The sequence below is a fragment of the Gordionus sp. m RMFG-2023 genome, chromosome 2 (assembly GCF_954871325.1).
Source record: "Gordionus sp. m RMFG-2023 chromosome 2, tfGorSpeb1-WG-v2, whole genome shotgun sequence".
Lineage (NCBI taxonomy): Eukaryota > Metazoa > Nematomorpha > Gordioida > Chordodea > Parachordodidae > Gordionus > Gordionus sp. m RMFG-2023.
The window spans coordinates 21,222,187-21,248,637 of record NC_088776.1 but is presented as its reverse complement, the minus strand read 5'-3'; the positions used below and the strand labels follow the sequence as shown (position 1 = coordinate 21,248,637).

At 27.6% G+C, this 26,451-nt stretch overlaps 1 protein-coding gene across 4 annotated transcripts in view; it reads left to right on the top strand.

The window, feature by feature from the left end:
* The window catches only part of LOC135925092 (uncharacterized), a 41,253-nt gene that overhangs the window by 4,940 nt on the left and 9,862 nt on the right, over window positions 1–26,451 (top strand). The window contains exons 4-16 of one of the 4 annotated variants that reach the window (XM_065460270.1): window positions 437–731; window positions 780–887; window positions 960–3,297; window positions 4,029–5,503; window positions 5,553–5,798; window positions 5,848–7,237; window positions 7,280–7,686; window positions 12,459–12,978; window positions 19,390–19,527; window positions 20,219–20,445; window positions 22,792–22,916; window positions 23,287–23,525; window positions 25,310–25,474. In XM_065460270.1, the coding sequence (XP_065316342.1) occupies window positions 437–731; window positions 780–887; window positions 960–3,297; window positions 4,029–5,503; window positions 5,553–5,798; window positions 5,848–7,237; window positions 7,280–7,686; window positions 12,459–12,978; window positions 19,390–19,527; window positions 20,219–20,445; window positions 22,792–22,916; window positions 23,287–23,525; window positions 25,310–25,474 (7,673 nt within the window). Of the gene's footprint in view, window positions 1–436; window positions 732–779; window positions 888–959; window positions 3,298–4,028; window positions 5,504–5,552; window positions 5,799–5,847; window positions 7,687–12,458; window positions 12,979–19,389; window positions 19,528–20,218; window positions 20,446–22,791; window positions 22,917–23,286; window positions 23,526–25,309; window positions 25,475–26,451 lie in introns of those variants that run through there. The other 3 variants (XM_065460269.1, XR_010571525.1, XM_065460271.1) reach the window with 3 other exon arrangements.

Sequence of the window (26,451 nt, the reverse complement as noted above, 5' to 3'; positions counted from 1 at the left end):
ATAATAATGAATTGCATAAAGTGAATTATATTAAATAAAATAGTTTCATAGAAATAAGTATTATGTTATTATCTATTTAAATGAATATAATGAAAATGATATATATGCATGAATGACGTTGTGTTATTATTGGATAAAACATTTGAAAAGAAATTTAAAATTTATTTTAATAATATAAAAATATTCCATACTGTTTCTCAAAATGATTTTTATAAATTAAAAACGTTAAAATGCTAAAAAAATTAATGTGGGAGAAATTTTGAATTGCGAGAGTGGCGGGGGGGGGTGTCGGCATATAAATTAAAAAAATACTGAAGTCTCCGGCTGATAGGGGGCCTGGCAACCCTGTCCATAAGTGTCGCCTATAAATTATGATATAGGCTAAATATTAAATAATTATATTTTTGTTATAATATTTTTTTTTAATTCGAAAAAGATTTTTTAAAATAGTTGACAAAATTTACGAACATCTGGCATCGAAAGGGTCCGATCTTAAGGGATCAGCACGTGTTCAATATCGCGATGTTCATCAAAAGTCATATGTGTCTTATTTTTTTCATTGCATTTTCGTTACATTAACCAAATCCCCTAATTCCCGTTTAGGCGTTTTAACCTATCTTCTTGAGAATAAAGTCAAGTTTAAGCCCCAAATCAAGGAATTAATTTCTCTTTCAAACAACGATTATACCTCTGTTGAAACATCAAATATATTGCGAAATAGGGAGATTATGGTAAGAAGTATTTTTTGTAATTTCGATTATATTAATATTTTGATATAGATATTTTCTCTATGCTCGGCGATAATGGATGAAAATATATTGGTAAAAAGAAATGTACTGGACGTTATGCAAGTTTTGGTTCCTTTGGCTTTGCTTGATACAAATATGGTTTTAAGCATTATTTTATTAAAACCGTTTTTATTTTGACTATTATTATTTTTTTACCATAAATTTATTTAGCTATCCGAATCCAAGGTTCAAGATAAAGATCATATTAATTCCCTCAATCTTCGATTAATGAACATCATTTTGAACATTCTGGTAGGGAAAAACACTACTTTGCAAAAACGCATATTTAATTGGCTATTTCCTGGCAACTACGATAGTTCAAACAAATATATTCAGAGATCCAGCTTATTTAGACCTCCAATTAAGAACTTCTTAGAAACGGAACCAAAAAATAACACTATTTATCAGACAAATAATGAGAACAATGGTGTTAGCAAAAAGGGCCATAAAAGGACTGGCTCTAAAGACGATTCCTATTACTGCATGATGAAACGGAGTGGTGTCACAATGCTTAGCAATTGCACGAATTTAGACCGTGGGGATCCAAACATTGATACCATTCAATCTTACAATGTAAATTCCCCGAAAACCAACTCATTAGTATCCAATTCTCTATTAAGTGGTAATAGCCTTATTTTCAATTCTGAAACCAAACTGGATTTGTATTCGCTTAAGCAACTCGGTCTAGTCAACGATAATTTGCATTTGGACTCCTCAACGGATAATAATTCCGATTTTTGTAATCTAGAAAATCAACTGGCCTCATCTTTCCAGTCCCTTGATATGGGAGGAGATCCGAACGAAGTTGATTTTGTCAATGAAAAAGATTGTAAAAATTATTTATACCAAAGCTTGCTCATTATTAAAGCATGTTTTGAAAAGGCCTTAGCACACGAAGCATTTAAGGGTCACGCTAACGAGAGTAAAGATGCTATAACTGATCTTAATATTATTCCTCAAACTATCAATATCAGCCTACAAAATAATCCTCTTCAATGCTTGTACACTCTACTCAGCTCATTCTCAAACCATTACAAGGAGATTAAAAAATGTGGGATGAATGATAACCGCAATATAAACTCGCTTTTGATTCGAGCTCTTACTTTCGATTTAGCGCCCTCCATTATAAAATATTCACTTGATTTGTTGCCACGAGACACTTTGGGCAACAAGAAAGAGATGGATTGGCTCAAGAGATTGATCACACACAATTGTTACGGCAAACTGATATTAGAATCAAACATGTCTGATCTTATGAACACATTCCACCTCGCTCTTTGGGAAAAAGTTCAAACTAAACAATTTAAACATAAGTTGGTCATTTGGTGGGATTTTATAAACCTATTTTGCCCGCTTGCCTACGCAAATACGGAGACGGGCAAATTTATTTCTGACAACAATACTATACCTTCCTATACCATGATTTGGTACAATCTCATCAATAGTTCCCTACTCATATTTTTTTCAGTCATACAAAATCACATTGTCGATATAGATACTTTTACAGGTAATATCGAAGATAACAGTATTCCTACACTCAAACTGATTATGAATTTTATCAACAATTGCATGATAGATAAAATCAAACTTTTAAATTTTTGTTCAGCCATCGACAAAAAGTGCAATCTTAATGTCAACAATTTAATTGATCATGATATTGTTGATAATGATGAAATGGTTCTGTCTTCATGCAATCCCATTGATATACTTAGAAACATCGATTATTATTCATTAAATTCTTCTTTAAACCAAGAATATATTCTTAACGGCAAAGGCATTGCATGTAAATCTTCCTCTTACCATATGGTAACCTTAAAGCATCTTTATTCTATCAATGATTTAACTTTTGAAAACATGGATGAAGTTGACAATATGATATTTAGAGATGCTGATATAATTGAAACAACTCCTATAAACATTTGTTCAAATAAATCTGATTCTGAAGAGATTTTTTATCGCAATAACGATACACTTTTGCAATCATCTTTTAAATTTGATGATGCTTGTCTTTGTCAAAAAGATTTTGCCGCTTTGTTGGCCATTATGGAAAATATTTACGATAATATGATTCCTAAATTATCAGCATCTATTCCGTATCAAACTTTTCCATTTTTAGCAGGAGAATTTAATAGCCATGCTCACATATTAATAAAATCAATATTCCCGAAAACATTATATCTCTTATTTGAAAAATTATTTTTAAATGAAACCCATAAGTTTAACCCTGAAAAGGGCTTATCAATTTTACCGAAATTGGATTATATATATAATGATAATATTATTAAATCATCTGACAATGATAATGAAACTTCTCATAAATACTATCATTCTACATTTAATTCTACCACGAAAAATGTAGACGATATAATATATGAAATAATGATAAATAAATCACAAATTATTGGCAAAATCATTTATTCACATTTTTACCACTTTATTTACTTTATAAATTCTCAACCTGAAAAATTAAAGAGCGATCCAGAATCAAACTATAATATGCATTTATTAAGTACGTCTCCTGTATAAATATCTATAATTAATAATAAGATAAGATCTTTAATTATCTAATTTACTAATCAAACAAAAATGATTATATTATGTATATTAAATAGTTTAATCTATAGTCAAAAATAAAATAACAAATTATTTGGCATCAAAATAATTTCAATACAAACATTTTTTTTATCTAAAAAAATTCTCAATTATTATAAAAAAAAGAACGAAAGCTGTTTAATTATATAGGATTTTAAATTTTTTTACTATATAATATAAAGACACAAATTATACTTATAATATTGTCCATTATGGCCATTTATATTTTATAATAATAAATTATAACTACAGTATATAGCCAACATATAGCGCTTCTCAAGGGACCACTAATCTAAAATTTTATAAGCGAGAAATGTTAATAATTAAAACCTTAAAAGATTATAAAATCTAGGAATCGCAGTTAATTCTTATATATATTTTTTAAACTATTATAAAACCATGCCATTTTATCAAACTATAAAATGGTTAGTATAATATCAAACCAGAGACCTCACTAGACTTCAATTTACCGAGTCTTAATGAGTGCTCAAAATCTTGAAAACCATTAATTTTAGCCTCACTAAAAATCGAATGGGTTCTCCAAAATTTTGACAGGAATCGGGTCTCCAATAGCCCATCTATAGTGATGCCACAGTATCAAGCTAATTTAAAATTTCTATTATATATTAATTATATTTATGCATTTAGACGCAACGATGAAATCATTCTCAGACACTTTCAATTTAATGAAAAGTCAATTATTCTCAAATAATATATTTTGCCATCATAATCGATTGCACATATCCGCATTATTAATGAGCGAACTTATTTTAATTAAATCTAGCCCCAACAATATTAACCATGATATCATGAAATTAGATGATAATTTTTTTAGTGCGCTCATAAATGATATTTGGGAAAATATATGTACGGAATACAATTATGATTGCCAAAATCGATTTTATGACTCCCATCATGATGAACCTTCAAATGATTCATTTTTTATTTTATTAAGTACGCAATTTTCACCAAATAAGATGACACATAACGCTAATCTTGAATTTTATAGGGAATATTTGGATGCCTTAATATCTTCGGAAATCAACCGAAAAGATTTGACCCTTAAAATTAAGTCTCTTAACAAATTTATTCAACTGTGGACTTATATAGGCAATTATTTTATCAAACATCCCCCCGTTATCGACGCCAATGATTTTTACGATTGCAATTTTTTGAGCCAGTCTATTTTGTCTATACTCGAATTGTTTAAATATCAATGTGAGGAATCCCTATTGTGCAATATTGCAATTCGAAAATTAGTTGAAACCATTTTTGCGGGTAGAAATAACGGACAACATTATTGGGTTATTGCTTATTTTTTGCGTCCAATATTATTACCATTGATTTTGGTATACCCCTCTCTGGTCAATTTGAATGACATAGAAATTCGCGCAATTGAATACCAGGATAAAGATGACTTATCGAATAGTAGTGGTGTATGTTATAAATTTATTCGGATAGAAAAAAATTCTGCAAAAAATGCAGGAGGAATAAAAGATGAGCTTGGTAGTGGCGAAAATGATTTATCTTCAAAAGATGTCCCACTAGTTTTAGCTTCTCATTGTATTATGATCACAAGTCAATCAAACTCCGTAATAACTAATTCATACAATGATTCGACAAATGAATCCTTCTTTAGATCGACTGACATGACACCTATTCTCACCATTTACAATAATGCACTGCAGATTGTCATCTATCCTTACGAGTTGGAAGAAATTAATTTTACTTTGAAATGCATCCACGATATATTACTTAGTACTCCAAGACAAAGTTCACAAGATATAGCCACTTTTCTAGTCTCCTCTTTCCCAATACTCCATTCCTCTCAGACAACCACTTCATTTCAAGGGAATACCTTTTTTGATAAAAAATTTAGGAACAACATAGAAATATTACTATTCACTTGTATTCGACTCTCAACCTCGTATTTTACTAATTTTCCCTCAAACTCCCCAGAATCAGAGAAGACGAGTAATTTAATTAATTCTCAACGTTTAGCCTTGCACGAAGAAAACTGCGTATGGGCCCTAAAAATTGTGGATAAAATTGTTGAAGCATGTTTAAACATTAGGAACTATGAAATTTTTTCGGATATATTGCATTCCATTATTAATTATAAAGTATAATAATTTTATATTATATGCGTAAAATTTATTCATTTTTTTATAGGTGATAGAGCATGTATTGAGTTGTTTGAATATAATACCCTTTCTTCAAACATTAAAATCTAGTCATTTCACCGAATCATTCCTCGAAAAAGAAAGATTTCTCAACATAGAGGAGAATTTATTGCTAATCAACGACATTTTGCATCATAATGATCCAAAGTATCGATATTTGGAACTCAAAGTTCCTCTACTTTTCGATATTTTAAATAAGTTATTACTTATATCTAAACCATCCATATCTAGTAAGGTAAATTTGTTAAATATTAAATCATATACTCCTATATTATTTTTTTCAGGAAAAGTTTAGCCAAGGCTTGCACTCGTTAAATCCTTCGCTAGACGTAGCTTCGGAAGCCATAACTTCCACATTTAAGCGACCCAATTTTTTTATATCTAACCCTTCTACCAAACTCGAAAACTCATTCGTTCTTTATTATATTTTAAATCGAGAGATAGATAATTGTGCCTCGTCCTTATTTTATACCTGCTTTCGCAATTTTTACCTTCAAAATAGAAACTATGAACATTTATCGACAACTATGGAGTCTAAAAAGGAGAGATGGTTAAATTTCCTATCCAATTCGACATATTATTTGCTAGAAATGAATCGCGCGTTTATCTCCTCTACTCACATAGAACAATTGAGTAAGCTTTCCATCTTGACGGCTGATTTGAAATCTCTGACTGTATCCTTCCTAACTCATCTATTCGCTGTTACAGATTGCATTTTACAAAGCGTAACTGACTTCGAAAGTAATGACCTAGAACGATGTAACTCTAAATGCTTGCCTCTAAACTTAGTCAATTTGAACGCCTGTTTCGCTCTGATCCTCAAATTTTGCGTCTCTTCTCGCCTTTATCCCGATTTCGGTGATGATTTAAAGAAATATAATTTGGAAACTACTATCCTAACTTGCCCTTCTTATAAAAACTGGTTCGATGCATGTCTTCAAGCCCTAATTTCATCCGAAAATCTCTCCAAAGATTTGTATAACTTACCAGATCCTACCGCGAAAATTCGAGATCCTTATTATGTTGCCATGGCTAAAGAACTTTGGGCCTTTCACAACCCATTCTATGTTGAATGCTTCTTCAATTACTACCTCTACATTAATAGCCAACCCGATCATGGTAAGTACGAAACTTTGTTTTACTTCATATCTGAAATTATATTCAAACATTTTTTCAAAACCAGTGAATCCTCATTCTCACTAATATCAACTCTTTGCCCTTTTTTTGCTAGCTCGTGTAGCAAAGATCCTCACTTACCCATAGATGCATACTATTCCAAGATGCCAGAAATAATCAACGCTCTGTGGAACAATTTGAAATCGAACCAGGAGGATTTTTATTTTCTAGATCAATTTCTAATGTCCACCTTTCTACGATGTTCTTTGATCTGGTACGGACTTAAAGATTCGTCAATCGAGCCCCCTTGCTCCTCTTTCATACCCAACCACGTAAGAAGGCTTTTTAAGCATCTATATCACAATTCCAACCGTTTTATCGGAATTTATTTTACATCTGCTGCTAAAAATTGCGATAAAAAATCGCAAGGCATCCTTTTTAATATATTCAACACAATATTCAAGTCCATAGTCGCTTATAGAACGCAAGCCCTTCTTACTACATTCTTGAAACAACGTCCTTTTACGCGACTCACCCATAATACGAAAAATGATAAAAGTAATCTTAAATATCCTTATTCATTTGACACGCTTATAATAGTTTCTATGCTAGAGTTTCATCATTTTACTATCCTCGAACTCCATAAAAATGACAGGTTAAATTGTTCACCAAACTTCGAAAATATACTAAATAACCTCGATACAAATATCTTGTTTCAACTCCTGAGTGACTCCACTTTTTTGGATCTTATAGTCCCCGGGATGAATCCCGAAAATCTTAAAAATCAAGCCCCAAGTCTCATGATTTTGCGCAATTTACACACTGCTTTGAGCCGATTTGACAAATTATTTACTAGTTCTACCCATTATCAACAAAACCTATTACACAATACAACTTGTGAGCAATCTTTGCGTGATATCTTTCAAAAGTCGCTGGAATCGACTCTGCACTTATGCCAGTTCTCTTTAAGTAATGCCTCTTGGATGCTTTTCAAGAAAAGCCCCCAGGTTTTTTTGATAATTATGAATACCCATTAATAGTAGTATCTATTCATTAAATTATATAGTAGTTTGTATTTTGAATGAATATGTGTAGTTCTTTAATACTAATATTATTTATTAAAAGTTTCTTAATGAAATCTTTGGTATAATTACTTTTTTTTTGTTATTGGTATTCTTATAAAATTATAATATCTTCCAATATAAAAAAACGACCACCTTAAATTTTTCATGGTTTATAATTTCAAATTAAAATAAACACATGAAAGACTTCTTTTCTTAAAATGAGCCAGCCTTTAAGTTAATATAGTAGAACCACAACTCTTTACGAAAAAACTTAATTTTTTTATTCATCTGGCCTTTAATGGGTCACTGAAAGCTTTGAAAAGTGGATACTCATTAATTTGCTATTTATGCATACAAGGAAAGAAAATTACAAATAAAAATCGTTGCTGAAATGCAAGGTTAAAGATATTATTTAAACCGTTACACATTGTTGAGAAGAGTTACGAGTGATAAAAAGGTGAAAGATATGGTCGGGTTCTAGTTTAAATATTAGCTTAACCCTACATTCATAGTTAGCATGAATTCGCGGCTGTTACCCTGCATTTACGATTTTTTTGTGGCCCGAGCCCGAATTATAAAAAAATTTATTAAATATTATAATATTCAAAAAACAATTAAAAATTATGTGTATTACCTTAAATAAAAGTTTATTTGACCGCCATAATATAATCAATATTTATATTAAGTTGCATTTTATTTAAATTGGGAACATATACCTTTTATTCAGTTTAAATATGAAATACAATCGAATTTAATCATTATTGCTATTAATATATAAAAATAATGTGTACAACATAATGAACATATTATAAAGATATTTCATTATCAATAGTATCACAGTGAATAATTGTGATATAAAAATAATGGGGAGTAGAGTTTATCAGGCTTTAAACAAGTCCTCCTATCTTCAAGGGCCCTACCAGCCGCTGAAAGCACTCTTTCACTGCTAGCCGAGGAAACAGAATAGCTAGCAATTTAAGAGCTAAAACACTTAAATTGAGAAAGTCGTTTTGATAAGTCTTTAATCAATTTAAGATTTGGTAAACTATTTTATGAAAATTTGAAGCTATTTAATTTAATAGATGTTAGATAATTATATTTTAATTAACCTGATAGAACATGATATGTAAATAAAGTAAAAAATATGATAACAAAATAGTTTTAACGGATGTTAAGTAAAATAATAATAATTGAAAATGACATTTTATTCTAATTGACATTATGAATTAAAATGATTATTTAAGATATTTATATATATTTATCTATCGGGTCAGGCCTCGGGTCGAACACCTCTTACAACCTGAGCCCGAAACTAGTCTTTGCAGGGAAACTCGGAGATATTTAGAATAAATCTAATTTGATTCATCTGGATTTTTTCAAAATTTGCCTATAATCTATAATATATATAAAAGCCGTGTCACACTCACAGTGTCACAATTTATAATATATATTTGAAAAATCGTGAATTTTGAAAAGCGTCTGTGGCCTAATCGGCAAGAGCATCCCTTACAAATCGGAGGGATTTTGGATTCGAATTCCAGTAAAGATCATTTTTTTTTCTTAATCCAACTTGGTATTTTTTTTTCTTAATCCAACTTGGTGGTTCCATCCTATGGGCATTAACTAAATTCCCATTGGGCCTGAAAATGTTGTCAATTGCAGACCTCTAGTGATAAATGCATGAGAAAATACATTTATAAATGGATTCTTTGGCAGAGGTATAATCCATTATGATCTGCTGTTTCCAATGTCATCCTGACTAGGGGTCTGCAATGGGCAAGTTTTGGTACACCTGCCTGTTCATTTATTTAAAAATTTTGCTACCTTTCCAATGTTTAGAAATTATTACATTGGTTGATTTGGCTCTTACTTAAACTTATAGATTATAAAATTAAAAAAAAATATCTAATAATAAATAGAAGTCAGTTGCTCATTTTGCCGAGAATATATTTCAAATTCACTTACCCATTGTTTTAAAAATATTTTTTAACCCTCCCACTTACCAACCCAATATCTTTCAGTTTATCCATAGAATAGGCGGGTTTAAGTTAGGTAAAAAAACAACTTTAATCTAGCAAGAATAAATTTTTTAGGTTTTAGATTGCAAATGAATGTATAAAAATTCATTTAGGAATATTTTTTTATTGAGTACCAAAATACAATGTTTACAGATTTTATGAAATTTATATAATAAAAATTCATATGTTCCGATTATATATTTATATTAAAGGTAATAAAAATATCATAGACCTGTAGAGCCTGCCCTGGATTTTGTTTTGAAATTTTTTTTGGCATGGCTCGATCTAGATTTTTAAAAAATATATTATATTCTCAATTTTTATAGATAATAATGGTTATGTAAAATATACAGCCCGATCTGGGTATCTTTAAAAATTTCAGGTCAAGCCCGGGTATATTAAAATATGGCCTAACCTCTGTACCTATATCAAAATATATTCTCTTATAATAAAGATCATCTTGAAGAATGATCCATATTATGAGAAGATGCAAACTTATTCAAAATTTTGTGGCCATTCCTACAATCTAATATTGCATTTATATGATTACTAGCTGATGTCCCACAAGAATGACAAGGAATTAGTATTCTCCTTAATTTGATGATGGATAAATTAGAAATAAGCCTATATGAGGTGTGAATTAGAAATTTACCTTGTTTTGATAATGAACGCCAAGGTAAAACGTGTACCCCCTGCTGGATCTTTTCTTCAGAATTTGTTACACGTGGAATAAAGGAGTTTTAATGTTACAGTATGTCTCTAGGAATTTTGAATAAACAGGAAATTTGGGATATAAACGATTTATGAATTGTTCACGAAATTTGCTATTGAAAGCATTTTTAAAGTCTACCTTTATAATAGCCATGTTTGGAAAAGGATTTTGGATATAATACAAATGGCATGTGAAGATATTATGCCTTCTCGCTTAACACCAAATCCTAAATGATACGTTGACTTAATAAGTTAAGACCCTGGGTTTTGATCCTTAGCAATTATTTTTGCTAATAATCTTCTAAATAGCCCATTGCAATATGGTGGATACCATCACAGTGTTTGTGAGATAATCAGGTTTGCCCCCATAATTGATTCGAATCTATGATGTTAGGTCTTTTTTTAAAAGAGTATTTAGGAAGGTTTTAAAAGCATTAAATGATAATTTGAGTTGAATGTAGATTGTATACGAAGTGAGAGGCAAAAACCATTGCGTCTGGATGTGGAAAATTGTTAAAAGAATTGATAAATATTATAATTCACAAATCATATTTTTTTAATTCCATATTTTATAATTTATTTAGCCTTTTCTTTAAAAATTTATAGAAATCTTGGATTTGTTTATTATTTCGCCAACTATCCTAAAGCATATTAGAACACCAAACTAGAGGACTGCAATGGGCGGTTTAAAATTTTTAGAGGCTAGGCGGGTCGTTTTAAATTTTTTAAATGCACCCATTCCTGATTCAAATTAAGAGAATTCACTTCAATATTGTATTACAACAGATGGGCAGATGTAGTTGTAAAAGAGGAAAGGGTTGTACCCAACGATATCTCAAAATATTTGAATTTAAATACTGTTGATTTGATTATGTATATTCGTTTATTTTGAAAATGAAAGAAAAAATTTTTAAATATATTTTTTCAACCAAGAAGAATATTAGCTATTTCAGCAACCAGCGCTGCATTGCTAGAAGGTTTTAATAGCAAAGAAGAACTTGTTTGAATCCAGAATACTTAGATGCATTATTCTTTCTTATAATGATAAATATCAGAATTGGATTTTATTTTTTTTACCTTATAATTTGCCATAAATATTTTATCCTTATGATATTAGAAATGTATATACTTATTTTTTATTATTTATCCAAATTATATAATAAAACTATATATTAAATTTTTCTCACAAAAATAGATTTTGCACATCTATCATTGCAAGCTAACTAATAATTTTTTCAAAACCAAGGGCGGGCAGTCTAAAAAATTGAAAACAATGGGCGGGCTGATATTTTTTATAAGCCATGGGCGGGTGGGTTAAAATATTGAAATAATGGGTAGGCAGGCGGGTATTTTTATCCAAAAGCCATGGACAAGCCAGCGGGTTAAAAAATTTCAAACAATAGGCGGGCAAATAGTTTTTTTCGAAACTATAGGTGAGCAGGTTAAAAAATTTAAAACAATATGCGGACGGGCTTAACATAGATGAAGGATTAAAAACCCGATTTTTATTTGACAAGGAATGACGCCAATTTTTATCTCAATTTAAAAAATATCGACTAAATCAAATTTTGACGATTTTAAGAAGCTCAATAATAAAATATAATTTTTCACAAGTTTTACAATTATATAGGGCTCAAAATGACAGGCTTTTATTGGCAACCCGTATATGAAAAATATAAGGTCGTTTTTTATTGGATTTTGATAGCCTAATGACTAGAGTCCCATGCGAATTCTATTTTCTCGGTTCCATTTTTTAATATATTTTTAAACCGGTCTAAAAATTTTAACTTAAAAATATAATTAAAATCATTTTTATAAACCTTAATAAAATATAGATAAAATCCAATTACTTTGTCCTAATTCCAGAGAAATTCTAATTATCGTTTTATTTTAATAAAAAACACTATTTTATTTTTTAGAATTTTGCGCCAAGGATCCAATAAGAAATATTAAAAAACATAATTTAAATAAATATTACCTCTAAAGGTTTTACGCCAGACTCAACCCGTTGGTTCTTATCTCTCTGCCGCGAGTAGTATTTCTACCATTCCTTCCTTGCCTCTTACATTGGGCAGCCAAGTGGATAGCGAATCCCCTTCAGCTTCACTCTCATTAACTCTCACCACCCCCTACCGATCCTCTAAGCCAATTCGGTTTGCTTTCAATCAATACTCCTTATCACCTAAAAAGAGAAAAAAATCTCGTCAAAGGGATGTGGCCAATGATTACCAAGTATCCTCATATCACCCAGACTTCCCTTCCTCTCGACTTGACCGCTCAGACTTAAGCCCGCCAGCCTTTTACCGTCGAAGAAGGAATCCAGTTATTTCCTCGTCAACAGCAACCGATAACTCCCATGCGATTACACCCGTTTTTGTGGATTCACCCCACTTTAGCCTTGGCGATCTTCCAGATTCGAATCCTGTATCTTGCCGGCACTCATTGAACACCTCCACTACAAATGATACATCTTTGATTGGTCCATACCCGCCTGGAATCAACATCGGTTTAAATTTGTTTACTTACTCAGGAGAAGGATTTAATTTATAACAAACCTTTATTATTTAAATTTAGATTACGCTCGTTTTTTTGTTTAATAATATTAATTTTTATTATAGGGCTTACATATTGAAACATTTTCTTTTTATTTCAAATAAGTGTTTTAAATGGTAACAGACAAATTGATAGACCCTTTTTTTTGGTTGAAAAAACGCGAAATATTCTGTTTTTATTTTTTCCCCAGTTTAAAAAAAAAATACCTCGATTTAAACATCTAGGCGTTTTATAGTAAAAACAACGCTAAACGCTACTACTTTGTAAGCATTCTTAGTTTCAATTATTTATATTTTTAAAAAACCTAAGAATTTTCGTTTTCCGATTTTGAATTAAATCGGAATCGGAAAACGAAGTATAATTAATAATAATAATCTTATTTTATTATTTTAATAATAAAATGACAATATTTGAAAACTTCAATATTAAAATTTTATCAATATAATAATATTAAGTTTGTAAAATAATAGGTAGTTTTCCTTACAACATCACATACATATGGGTAGGGGTGGGACCAATACCAATATAATATTGGTTTACAATACCAATACCAATATAAACCAATATATATTTAAATATTGGTATTGCTTTTACAACCAATACTAATACCAATTACCTAAATATATTGGTTTTGATATATTGTTTAAATACAATTTTAACCAATACCAATACCAATATTAAAAATATCATAATTATTTGGGTTTATCGTGGATAATTATATCGTGGTATTTTTTTTACTTTCATTGCAAAAACTGATTACATCTGTTATTTCTTCCAAATACTACTGTGATATCAATATTTCTGTTATTTATAATTATAGTTTATTTTTATTATGGAAGTAAATTTTTTACATGATATCTATCAATTTTATCTATTTATTTAGGATATTATAATAAATGAAGACCAAATAGAGTTAATAAATATAGATGCTGTTGGTACTAATAATAATAGCGATAAGGAACAAGAAGAATTATCAATATCTAATAAAAGACGAAATTCAGCAAAAATCTGGGAATTTTATACTACTTGTGATAATAAAAAAAAGGCAATTTGTAATAAATGTAAAAAAAAAATATCACTTCCCAATTTTGGAACCTCAGGATTATGGACACATCTTAAATCCATCCACCCAACATTATATAAGAAATGTGAGCAAATAAATATTGGCAGTAAAAAAATTAAGACAATAAAATCATTTTTACTTAATAATATAAATAATAAAGCTAATTTAAATAATTTTATTATAAACTTTTTCATTCAAAATAATTTAGCCTTTTCAATAGTTGAGGATATCACTTTTAAAAATTTAATAGCATATTGTAACCCTTCACTAACATTAGTTTCTAGAAAAACACTAAAAATAGAAATTATGAAACATTATCATAGTTCTTTTATCAATTTAAAATCTGTACTTTCTAACATTACATCTAAATTTTCCTTAACAATAAACATTTGGTCCTCTCCAAATAAAATACCCTTTATGGGCATAACAATTCATTATATTGATAATGATTTTAAATTAAATAATCATTTATTAGATTTTGATACAATTTGTAATTATAAAAAATACAATACAATATAAAATGTAAAAATATCGATGGCTCTAAAAAGAGCTTATAGTAAAAATGTACCTAAAAAACATGTATAATTATGTTTAAAAATTTCTAATTGTATTTTTTGTTTGTTCCTTTTAAATCAGCACTTCTATTAATATTTTTAATATTTTTAATTCTGTATTAAAAGTAAAATTTGAAATTGATTTTTTTTGCATTACATTAGACAATGCAATTAATAATTTAGCATTTCTAAAAATTTTAAAACAAAAAGATAATTTTGATAATGTGTGTATGCAAATGCTTTTACCATATTATACATTTGGCTGTCATGGCTGCATTGGAACCCTTGAATACAACTTTAAAAAAAATAAGAAATTTTTTAAAAATTTTTAAACTTTCTATATCTAAATTTAATAAACTCGAAAAAATATATCTTGAAAAAAATCCACACTTAAAATTTCCTCAAATTTTGGATATACCAACAAGTTGGAATTCAGCATACCAAATGCTTGAAAGAGCAATATTGCTCAAACCCTATTTGACAACATATACCAATCATTTACAAAATACCAATCAAGAAAATTATATTAGTGCCTTAGCCTGGAATAATATAGAAATATACCGAGAATTTCTGGAACCATTTAATTTTTCTACAGAGATGGCCTCATGTGCTAATACTCCAACAATTTCAACAATTATTCCTTTATATTCCAGTATTTTTGAGCATGTGGAGAGTTATATCCTAATGCTATTTTAAAATAGCTTCTTTAGCTGCCTTAACAAAACTTAATAAATACTATAATTATAATAAACACCTCTTTATTATTTCAACAATGATTGGCCCAAGATTTAAACTATCAAGTCATTTATTAAAGCATAATAATATGGAAACTCTTATTGGATATCTTACTAATGAATACAATATTTATAAAATAAATAATCAAAAATTGCCAGAGATTATCTAGCAATTCCGGCCACCTCATCTAGCTCTGAAAGGGCTTTTTCAGAAGGACGGTATGTTATAACAGACCAACGTTGTTCACTAGATGAGCATACTATACAAGCTTGCTTGTGCCTAAAAAGTTAGATGCGCATGCAAGATTCTTCTTAAATACATAAAATTATTTCCTCTTCTTATATTAAAATTATATCATTATTTTGCATTATATTTTGTATAAATAGACAGTTATGTTACATTTTTAGTTTACTTATTTTTCTATGTTCTTTGTGATAAATAAAATGGTTCAAAATCAATACGTTTATTATTGTTGATACAAAAAATACAAGAATAAATCAAAATTTTTTATATTCACATCATAATAAATTCCTAGTTTAAGAATTTGAATTCAGTAAAATTTTGATAGTTGGTTCTTAGCCCTGATTTTATGGTATCATGATTTTTTTCCCATGTTTATTTAAAATTAGAAATTAAGGGTTTTATAATCACTATTTCTATTCTTTTAATTAGTAATTTGAATTTAAACCAATACCAATATAAACCAATAGTTACCAATATAAACCAATAGCAATACCAATACAAGAAATAGAAAATATTGTTTAAACCAATACCAATATTTTAGACCCAATACCAATACCAATACAATATTTTGTTAATATTGGGTTTTTACTATTGGTTCCCAGCCCTACATATGGGAATGAAGATTTTTATGTGTTATACTTGTATTCATTTTTGATCGAAAGTTAGGCTGAATTCACAGTGGACGCTATTTACTGATCGAGTTCATAAAATCTTTTAATAACATCAATTTTAATCGTACTATTAATTCAATCATGATGATAATTTAAGTTATTAATATATTAACCCTTAATATAAATGGTGAGTATTTCTACCAGAAAATCAAATTGATTTGATAGTAGGCCTTCAGAAAATCGAATATAATAATGAGACATTCATACCTAATAATTAAGATATTCTTACCTAAAAATTAGATATTTTTACCATAATGAGATATGTATGATTTGAATAATTAAATTATTCATATTCGTACCAATTGAGTAATGTATTAATATTCTTAATACGATTCATACTAGGTCTTTATAAAAATTGTTCAATATTTGATTTGTTATTCGAAATTAACTAATAGAAAAAAAGTGTTATTTTTTCAACTTTAAATCATTTTTTAAGCGCGTTTTTAAAGATTTAAACATCTGATTTTACCGGAAATATGTTTCATCACGTTTGGAAAACCTATCTTGAATTGTAGATAATTTTGTTGTTAACCTTTGAGTGATTTATAATTTATATAAAATATATATGGAAATTTTAATATAAATTATATTAAGTTTAACAGTTAATGGAAAAATTGTCTACAATTCATAAGATAGGTATTCCAAACATGATAGAATATTTTTCCGGTAAAACGATTTATAAATTTTAAAAAAAGTGCTCAAAAAATGATTTAAAATTGAAAAAATAACACATTGACGCTAACATATACAAATATTCGTAATTATTTTTTTTTAAAACAAATATTTTATTCTTTTCTATTATTTCAGTATTAATTTTTTTTTTTGATTATGATAATATCTTCTTGTTTAAAATTTCCTAAAACAAATTTAAGCAATTATTTATAAATGGTAAGTAATAATAACTACGAATATTCTCAGGCATGGAACCAAGTCCAAATTGTGGTATAAAAAAATATTATTTACAGAAGATAAATGCGATGGAACGAAGTTTAACTCAAACAATTATACTAATGGAATGAAGTCCAAATAATTTTACGGATATTTAATTTAGTCGAATTAAATCATATAAGGATCTTTTATATAATCAAAATGTATATGTTAATTTAACCCAATCAATAATTTTTATAATGATTGACATATATATTTTTTTAAATTTAGTTAAACAGCTAAATATATGTTGTTGCAATATTAAGATTATGCTATTAGAAGAAGAAATAATAGGGCTCTTCTTAGTGAAGGTCAACGGTCTTCTCGATTTAGATTAGATGGTAGTTGTTTGATTATTAGGATTGGTTTACGGTTCGGTTTTTGCAATTAGGTTTTTCGTTATGACCACCGATAAAAGTATTCTCTTTTTATAATTATCAAATAAATATAAATAATATCAAAAAGTTTCGCCTATTCAAGTTTTATTCAGATACAAAACTAGTTGCAACGTTTTAATTTTATTAATGTATTATAGGTGTAGTACGCTTATGTACTCTTACCAAATATTATCCACGACATTAAACCTACACTCTAAGTTAAAACTAAATATTTAAATGTTAAGTTGGGAAATCCAAAGGGAGTGATTACAATTAAAAATCCCACCTGGCAGAAAGTGGTAAATTATATTAAATTAATATTGTGATTTATTAGTGGTGCCGATCCACAAATTTTTCACCTATCCGATCCGATATTTACTAAAAAATCTTTAGTTTTATTTACCATTTATTTTTGAACCAATTTCATAAAAATATCAATATTTTCTATTATAAAAAAAACCAGCCAACTTTCACGAATGAAAGTATCTCATTTAAAATATTTGCATTGTTTATGGGTGAATATCTAATGTTGTTAAACAGTTTCATTTAGCATGCTTATAAAAACCAAAATATTATTACCTAAGCCTTGAAATTTCGCCAATAGAAGTCCAAACCTTTCTGCCATATGTGGGCAAAATAAATAAACATGAGTAATTTTCTTTTGGCCAAAATTTTGAGTTAAACATTTATAAAAATTGGCTAAATCTCTCGTTAGATATTTAAAATCCTTTACTTGTTGCAGATAATATAACAAAAATTTTATAATAAAATATATTATTATTATAAAATGGATAAAATCCAAAAATTACCCAAGCCTTGAGATTTCACCAAAGAGCCTTATTTCCATTCTGGTATGATTTGTTTTCTTAAAATTTTGATAGAAGTTTTAAACAAAACTATTTATTTATCATATTTTATTATTATTATATTTGCAAATAAATTATATATTTTGGTCTTTGAAAATTAGCTCCAGACCGAAGCATGATTTTTATTAGTTCTTTCACATAAATGATTTTTTTTGTATAAATTTATTTTAAAATTATAATTGCATCTAACTTACTATTATGAATTATGCAATGTTTAATTTTATTCTTATTATGTACACTATAAAATATCCGAAAACAAACATTCATTATTTTATCTAATACAATTATTTTACTATTCAATTCGATTTCTGTAGACCTAATTCACACTAAGCTATAGAGGTACACCATGGGTATGAAGGAAATTAATACTTAAGAGCCAATTTCTAATCATTACCATCCATTTTATATCATATTTATTAAATAATAAATATAAAAACTTTCATATGTTTCAAAAAAAAATGGCAGTGCCATTAGTACAACATTGGCAAATTTTAAATTTAATGTTTTAAAAAAATTTGAGAATATTATTGAAGATTATAAATTATTGTTTTAATATCTTTAAATTAATAAAATTTATTGTCCTCCTAGGATATTTTTATTTTTTTAAAATAACATTAAATACGTATATCTCAAGAACTAATTAATATTAAGACTTGAAATTTAATAGAAATATATATATACATCCTGTCTTTACAATGACCGAATTTGGAAAAATAATATTATAAATCGCTTGAGATATGATAAAAATAAGCTGCATAGCATTTATTCAACGTTGGCCCTTAATAATCTTAACCAGATAACATGGTGTTTTCTAAATGGCTCTCCCATAAAGTAGATTGAGAGTTAGAACATAACAATAATTAGGCAACGCTTTTATTTATTTATTTTTTTAATATTTTTTTTTAAAAAATCATGCCTCGTGGCGCAGTTATAGCGGAAGAAAAGCCGCAGGACTCTTACGCTTTTCAGCGACGTTATTACCAAACGTTTGAAGAGAAAGGTCAAACTTTTCCTCAACATTACATCAAATACAGAGATTTTACTCAGCATTCTTACCCCGTCGTAGGTTGATTTAAATAATTTTCCGTTTAAATTTTTTTTTATGTTTTAAGGTATAAACTAATCGTGAATTTATAGTTTAAAGGGTGGAATAGAATTGTAAAAAATGAATTAATTTAGGAGAGGTAAGAATTGTGAACAATAAATTAGTTTAGGAGTGGTAGGGATAATATTTTTTGGATGTGAATGATCGATTCTAGCAAGACGTGTATGAGCACTTTTCATTCAATTGGTAAAAAGAATTAATATATAAATATTAAATCAAGATAATGAATGAAGTATATCAAAGTAATAATTATTGAAATAATAATTTTTCCACGAATATCAAACATTCCACTACAATAATATGTGTGCTCATCATATTAAATCAGTCTAACAATTATTAATAGCTAATTAACAAAAGGTGGCTAAGGGTTTAATTTCAAGTTTGAGCCAAAAAAATAGGCATAAATCTCAAGATTTAGAAAAAATTGGTCTGAATCACGATGTCAAAAAATTTACGCAAAACTCGGCTGCCATTTTGGAGTTAACTCGAGTTAGATAATTTACGTTGTACCAACACCAATAAATTATGATTATAATAAATAAGTTAGACAGCTAAGTATATACGAGAGCCATACACAATTGCCTTAAAATCATTTTATTTCCTAAAAAATAAACCTCTTACTATTAATAGTGGAATTTCATTTATTTAACAGGTAGTTTCAACAAATCCCCCTTTGCATCCAATACAGAATCTGACAATTCTTCCTTCGACGTTTTATTTCAAAATTTTTTGGATGTTTTCTCATCACTTTCTCCCAAATCATCTCGTGACTCACGATTATTGTTTCAAACCGAACACGAACATCTGCTCTTTAAAATTATTCTAAGTCCAAACGTTAATAGCATAATTCACGTGGCTGCACTTAATACTATAGCTTACGTGAGAGTTTTATTATTATTTTTTTTTATTTAAACTTTTTAACAAGATTGGGCAGTACCGCGATATTTGTATCTAAATACAAGATACTTTTTGACAAAATTAATAATACTTTTATATCTGATTCTTGGATACTTTATTTTCAAAAAACCTTGACAAAAATACAGATATTTTTATTATTTAAAAAAATATTTAATATTCACTTTTAACCTTATATTCTCTAATTAATTTTTTCTCCTTCCCTCTCTTTATATTTTAAAATTAATTTTTATTTTATACGCCTTTTATTTTACAGTTTATAAATTTTAATTGATTATTATATCCTTATTCTATATTCAATATTCTATAACATTATTTGATACATCTTATTTTCTAACATTATCATTATTTTGTATGCTTCTAAATTATTAACAATTATTATATTATTTTACTGAAAATTATAATTTATTTTAGGATATTTTATACTTTATCAAAAAGGACAAAAATTGTTTGACATTTTATTTTTAAAATTTATCAATTATATATAGAATACGAAAAATTGCTAATGATTAATGATAAAAATATATATCACAATATATATTCAAGTTTTTCTCTATTTATTTATATGCAATAGTAATTTCCTTTTACTAATAAATACAACGCCAATATATTTATTTATATTTTACTATCTATCATTTTGGATTGCCCTTTGAACATAGTATATCAAGATATAAAAATAATAATTATTTGGTTATTTAAATTTGTTGAAAGTATTTTCGTTTAAAAAATAAAATCATTTTAATAATGATGTCAATTTAGGTTATTAATTAAGGTTATATGAATGATATGTAATAAATTGTTAATATATTTTATTATGGTCATCGTGATATCATGTGTTTTTAAGATAATAAACTATTCTAAAAATTTAGTCATAGTACCTCTGGATAAATAAAACCACATTATGCCATTTTTTGGACTTTATTTTTCAATTCGTTGAAATAATCAACTTGTTAAATATCATATAGACATCTGTTGGTTGATTTTGAAATCTCTCCATTCTTATTGTTTAGACAAACACTTTTATTGTAGTTTGGTGGAAAAACGATGTTATATAGAATCATTGTGTTACACAGGTTGAAAAGTTTATCTTGACCTCCTCATCGACTTTATGGCATTGTGCAGAAGGAATGCGCAAATATATTATACAATAGAATTATTCAACTTTTCATTTATATTTTAATTCAATACTATATTTATCATGTTAATTGCATGAATTAAATAATTATTAATATTTGTGTTCAATGTCAAGAATAGGATTTTTATCTAATTATATATTTATTTTCTTTGGAAATAAATTTTATTTGTAAAATCTAATTTATCCTTAACTATTCTAATTTAAATTTTTCATAAAAGGTATCTTTTATCTGAAATACTCTTATTTAGCAAAAGATACAAGATCCTATATTGTGTTTCTTTTTGATATTCTTAATCAAATAGATACATATTTTATAAAGAATCTGCTTAAGGACCTGCCTTTATTTTTATTCTATTTCCCGATTGATTAACAATAGGAAAGGATAGAAATTAACATATATTTAATATTCTCATTGTGTTTACATTAGAAATCTGCAAATCTCGGCCCTAGCATGCCCTATTTTTAAAAAATAATTTTGGGTTCGGACTGGGTCGGGCCTAATATTTAAAAAAAGAGCAGGACCGGGTCGGGCTTAAAATTTTAAATATGATATCACTCAAATTTATGGAATAAATTGATATATTTTAAATTCTTGCAAGAAACAAGACGCCAATATTTTTTTTAGAATTAAGAAAATATTAAATATTTCTATATTTAAATAAATTGGGGCCGGTCTGACAAATAATTTTTTTGGGCTAGCCCTTCAAAAATTATGCCCGATGCAGATCACTAATCTACATATCGCTGCTGATAATATTTGAAGATAGGCATTTGTATTTAATTTTACTTTTTGTTAATTATTTAAATCCTTGATTATTATTTTAATAGCACAACACTGAAACGTTGGAATCAAATTATTAGAATTTTCTTAACGTGTAATGTCATCCAGTTTAGAATGTAAATATAAATTATTTATATACAAACCGGGCTATGTTTTAAATATTTCCGAGCTGGACCTAAAAATTTTTTTTACAATAATACCCAGATCGGCCCGGCCCGTATATTTCAAAACCAAATATTTTAAATCGTCATTATTAACTATAAAAATTTTAAGTAAATATATTTTTAAAAAATCCATGCCGAGTCGTGCAAATGGTACCCCTGCAGGTTTCTGATTTATATTTCGGATGATAATAAAACTAATGTTTACTTTTTTCATTTAATTATTTTTACAGTATGTATTTGACATCATGGATATATTATACTCTGACGAATTTTCTAAAACAACGGTAGGCGGAAATAGGCCTTACGTATACACTCTTATATCACCCGTCATCTTTCCCTACCTTAAAGAACGCAGGTTTTATATTAATATATAAAATGATGATACATTTAATTAATCAATATTATTACTTGTTTCCACTAGTGTTGTTAAATGGCTCGTTTTGAGCCGATTTTTAAAAACGGCTAACTCAATATTTCGTCCAGAAAAATATTACGCAAGCTTCAAGATTTTGCTCATAGAAGGAACAAAGGTCTAGGCATTTATTTTCGAAATCTCGAGGCTTAGGCAATATTTTTCTGGCTAAAATATTGAGTTAGCCGTTTTAAAAAATCGGCTCAAAATGAGCCGTTTAACAACACTTCCACAAAAAGTTATGTTTATTTTTAAGTTTGTAAAACTTTTTATAATAAGTGGTTATTATTTTTAAAAATTATTTATTTTATAGATATTTTAACGCTCCAGCTTTCGAAGCTAGCGCCAAAATATTAGAAAAAATGTTTAAAAATCCTGAATCCGAGATGAATGTCAATCAATCTCTCCTCAAAATATTTCGCAAGGATAGCTGGGATCTTTTTTGCGATCAGAATTTTTTCAAATCATCCGACATAACTAGCCTAATCTCATTGGGATTCGTCATTAATCGGCTTATATTAGCCGATAATGCCTATTTCAAGGAAATTATTGGTATTAATAAATTATAAGTTTATATGCATTAGAGTAGTGAAGGTGTTTATATTAATAAGGGAACTATAATTTTTCTTAAAAAATTATCAAATATATAATTAATACTAGTTATATATTTTTTTATGTTAAAAAATTACTATTTACTCTTTGGAAAATTATGAGAAGGCAAAGTTAACGTTGCTTTTTAAAATAAATACAAGAGAAAAGTATTTTAAATGTTATGTAATTCTATAAAAAAGGGTAATGATCTATAGCATTGGTCATTATATAGCAATTTGCTAAACGACAATCACATTTTATTTTTATATATATATCAGAGATTTGCAGAGGTATCATTTGCATGGTCCGGTTTGAATTAAAAAAAATTCGCCTAGCCCGGGTGTTATATTTTCAGTCCCGGCCCGGATTTTTTTTAACAGATATTATATTTATTTTTAATTTTTAAAGATGATAATGGCAATTTAAAATATTTTAAAAAAGAAAAATTTAGACCCGGCCTGGCCCGGGTGTATTTTAAAAAATTAAAATACTGTCGGTTCTCTGATATATATTTACAGAATCACGCTATCGTTTACGATATTTTATATATCATTCCTCATAGTGGTCAACCTTCTAGTTAGCTTCAGAAAAACTCGATCCTTCTAGGATTTGAACCCAGAATTGCAGGTGAAGAACAATAATTTTTTGATATACAAGGATAAATTAAGACGCTATCTAATATTTTAATAAAAGCACTAATTGATACCCTAAAAATAAACTTTGTGGAAGCTAAGAAAGAAAAATCTTATTTTATTTTAATAAACAAAAAGGAAGAAAGAAAAGGGTTTTTTTTAAAAAAATATCTCCACCCATTTTTTTAAAAAACAATTAAATTTAAAATGCCTAATTACAATTGTATTGTTAAAAATTTATCAAAAATATCCCCAATAAAATTTTGATGTGAAGAAATTGATTATCGCAAAAAGAAAAACCAACATGAACTTTGGATAGCTAATTTCTAACATTTCTTCAAATTTTCCCCAAATAATTATTAGTATTTTAAATAAAACTTATTCTCGATTTTTTAATTTACAAGCTGGAAACTAAATCAAAAGTAAAATTATCCGACGATGAATTTAAAAAGAATATCAATGAAATGCAGTAATTCTTAATATATATCGAATTGATGAAAAGTTTTAGAGAGTTTTTTTTAAATGTTGTAAATAAATCCTAACCCTCCAACAACCGTAAGTGCAGAGTGGGGATTTAGAAAGAATGAAAACTTATATAGAAACAGGATTAGTCAATTTCAATTGAAATTTTATTTTTTTATTAAATACTTTAAAATCTAACAATTAATTCAGTACTATTTGACTCAAAAAGTAAAACAAATTCCCCCTAATTGTAAATCTTAATATTCTATAAATTTTTTCTCTATTAGTAAACCGGAAACTTCGTCACTTCATTAGAGTGTTAATTTATTTTGAACCTCAAAAATTAATAATTGGGCTTCAATAATTGCAAAATACCATTTTCAAACTCAAATATTTTTTTGAATATTTAAGAGTCAAAATAAAATTTTTAAATAACTCTTTTTTGTTTTTGTGTCTTAGCCTTCTTGGCATATTTAAAAATCCTTTTTGGTCATAAACCAAAAATAAACTATCTTATGGAAACTTATCTTAACACTAAATCAACTAACTTGTTTAATCGGATCATTGTGTGTTATTGGGAAAAACTATTTTAATATTTTTTAATACATTCTTATTCAGTAGCTAAATCTAACTGAAATTTCTTTTTTATAGGTCATTTGTCTCCTTTGAACACCAACTACTCGTCATCTTTCATGCAGCTTTTTAGCAGGACTGAACAGGAAAATGGTATTAGATTAGCCTGGGTCAAGAGGTTGGCTTTCATGATTCATTGTGGAGCCTTCAATCAATATGAGAAACATTTACCCGAAATTCAAGGTTATGCGCTTTAAATTTCACTCAAATTTAACTGTATTAATTATAAATTCGAAAGTTATAAATCGTTTTTTCTTTTTTTTTCACATATCCTACCCGATATTCAGAAAATCCAATTCGTCGAAATTTTTTTTCTTATCTTGCATATTTTCTAGTAATGGAGGAAAGAAGATAGAAGAAAAAAGGTATAGAGTCTTATCAATTTTTTTAGGCCAAAGCTCGGTGGTTGAGTGCGATGCAGTCTATAAATTGAATTACAATTAGGAAAAAAAAGTGAAAAAATTTATTTTATTCCCCAATTCCCTATTATAATGGTATACAATAAATTTAAATATTTGGTGATCAATAGGATAATTTTATGTTTATTTATACAAAATATGAATATGAAAAATGAAATATTTAGCAATTATGAAACTAATGAATCAAACATATTAGGATTTAGACAAGTTGTCAGTTTCTTCTAAAATGCGCCTGACAGTTTAAAAATTTTGTTCACTGCCTTGCTAAAGAGTTCCTTTTATGTTTATTTGAAAGTTTATTCTTTATGATCTTTAATCAAGGGGAAAGAAAGCTGATATAAAATTAATATTTTTGATTATGAGCCGGGCCAATATTTTATTGATGATATTACTGGGTCTCAGACTGTTGTAGGAAAAGTCCATAAACCATCTATTTAAAATGCTTTATTATATAGTCTCAGTTTAAAAAGATGTTTTGTATGTATTTAAACTTGCATTTATAAAACTAGTAGAATTTACTAAGTTCAACTTTAAATAATACAAAACCTTTTTAAAACTCCTAAATTATTCGACCCTTCTATTAAATAAATAATAGTAAAGAAAGAATGACATTTACTCAATTAAATTTAAAACAAAAACTACAGATTTTTGGTTTGTTTTTAAAATTCAAATTACCAGCCTTTATATAGTTAACCTTAATCGAAATCTATATTAAAAACTCTGCCATTCAAAGATATTATT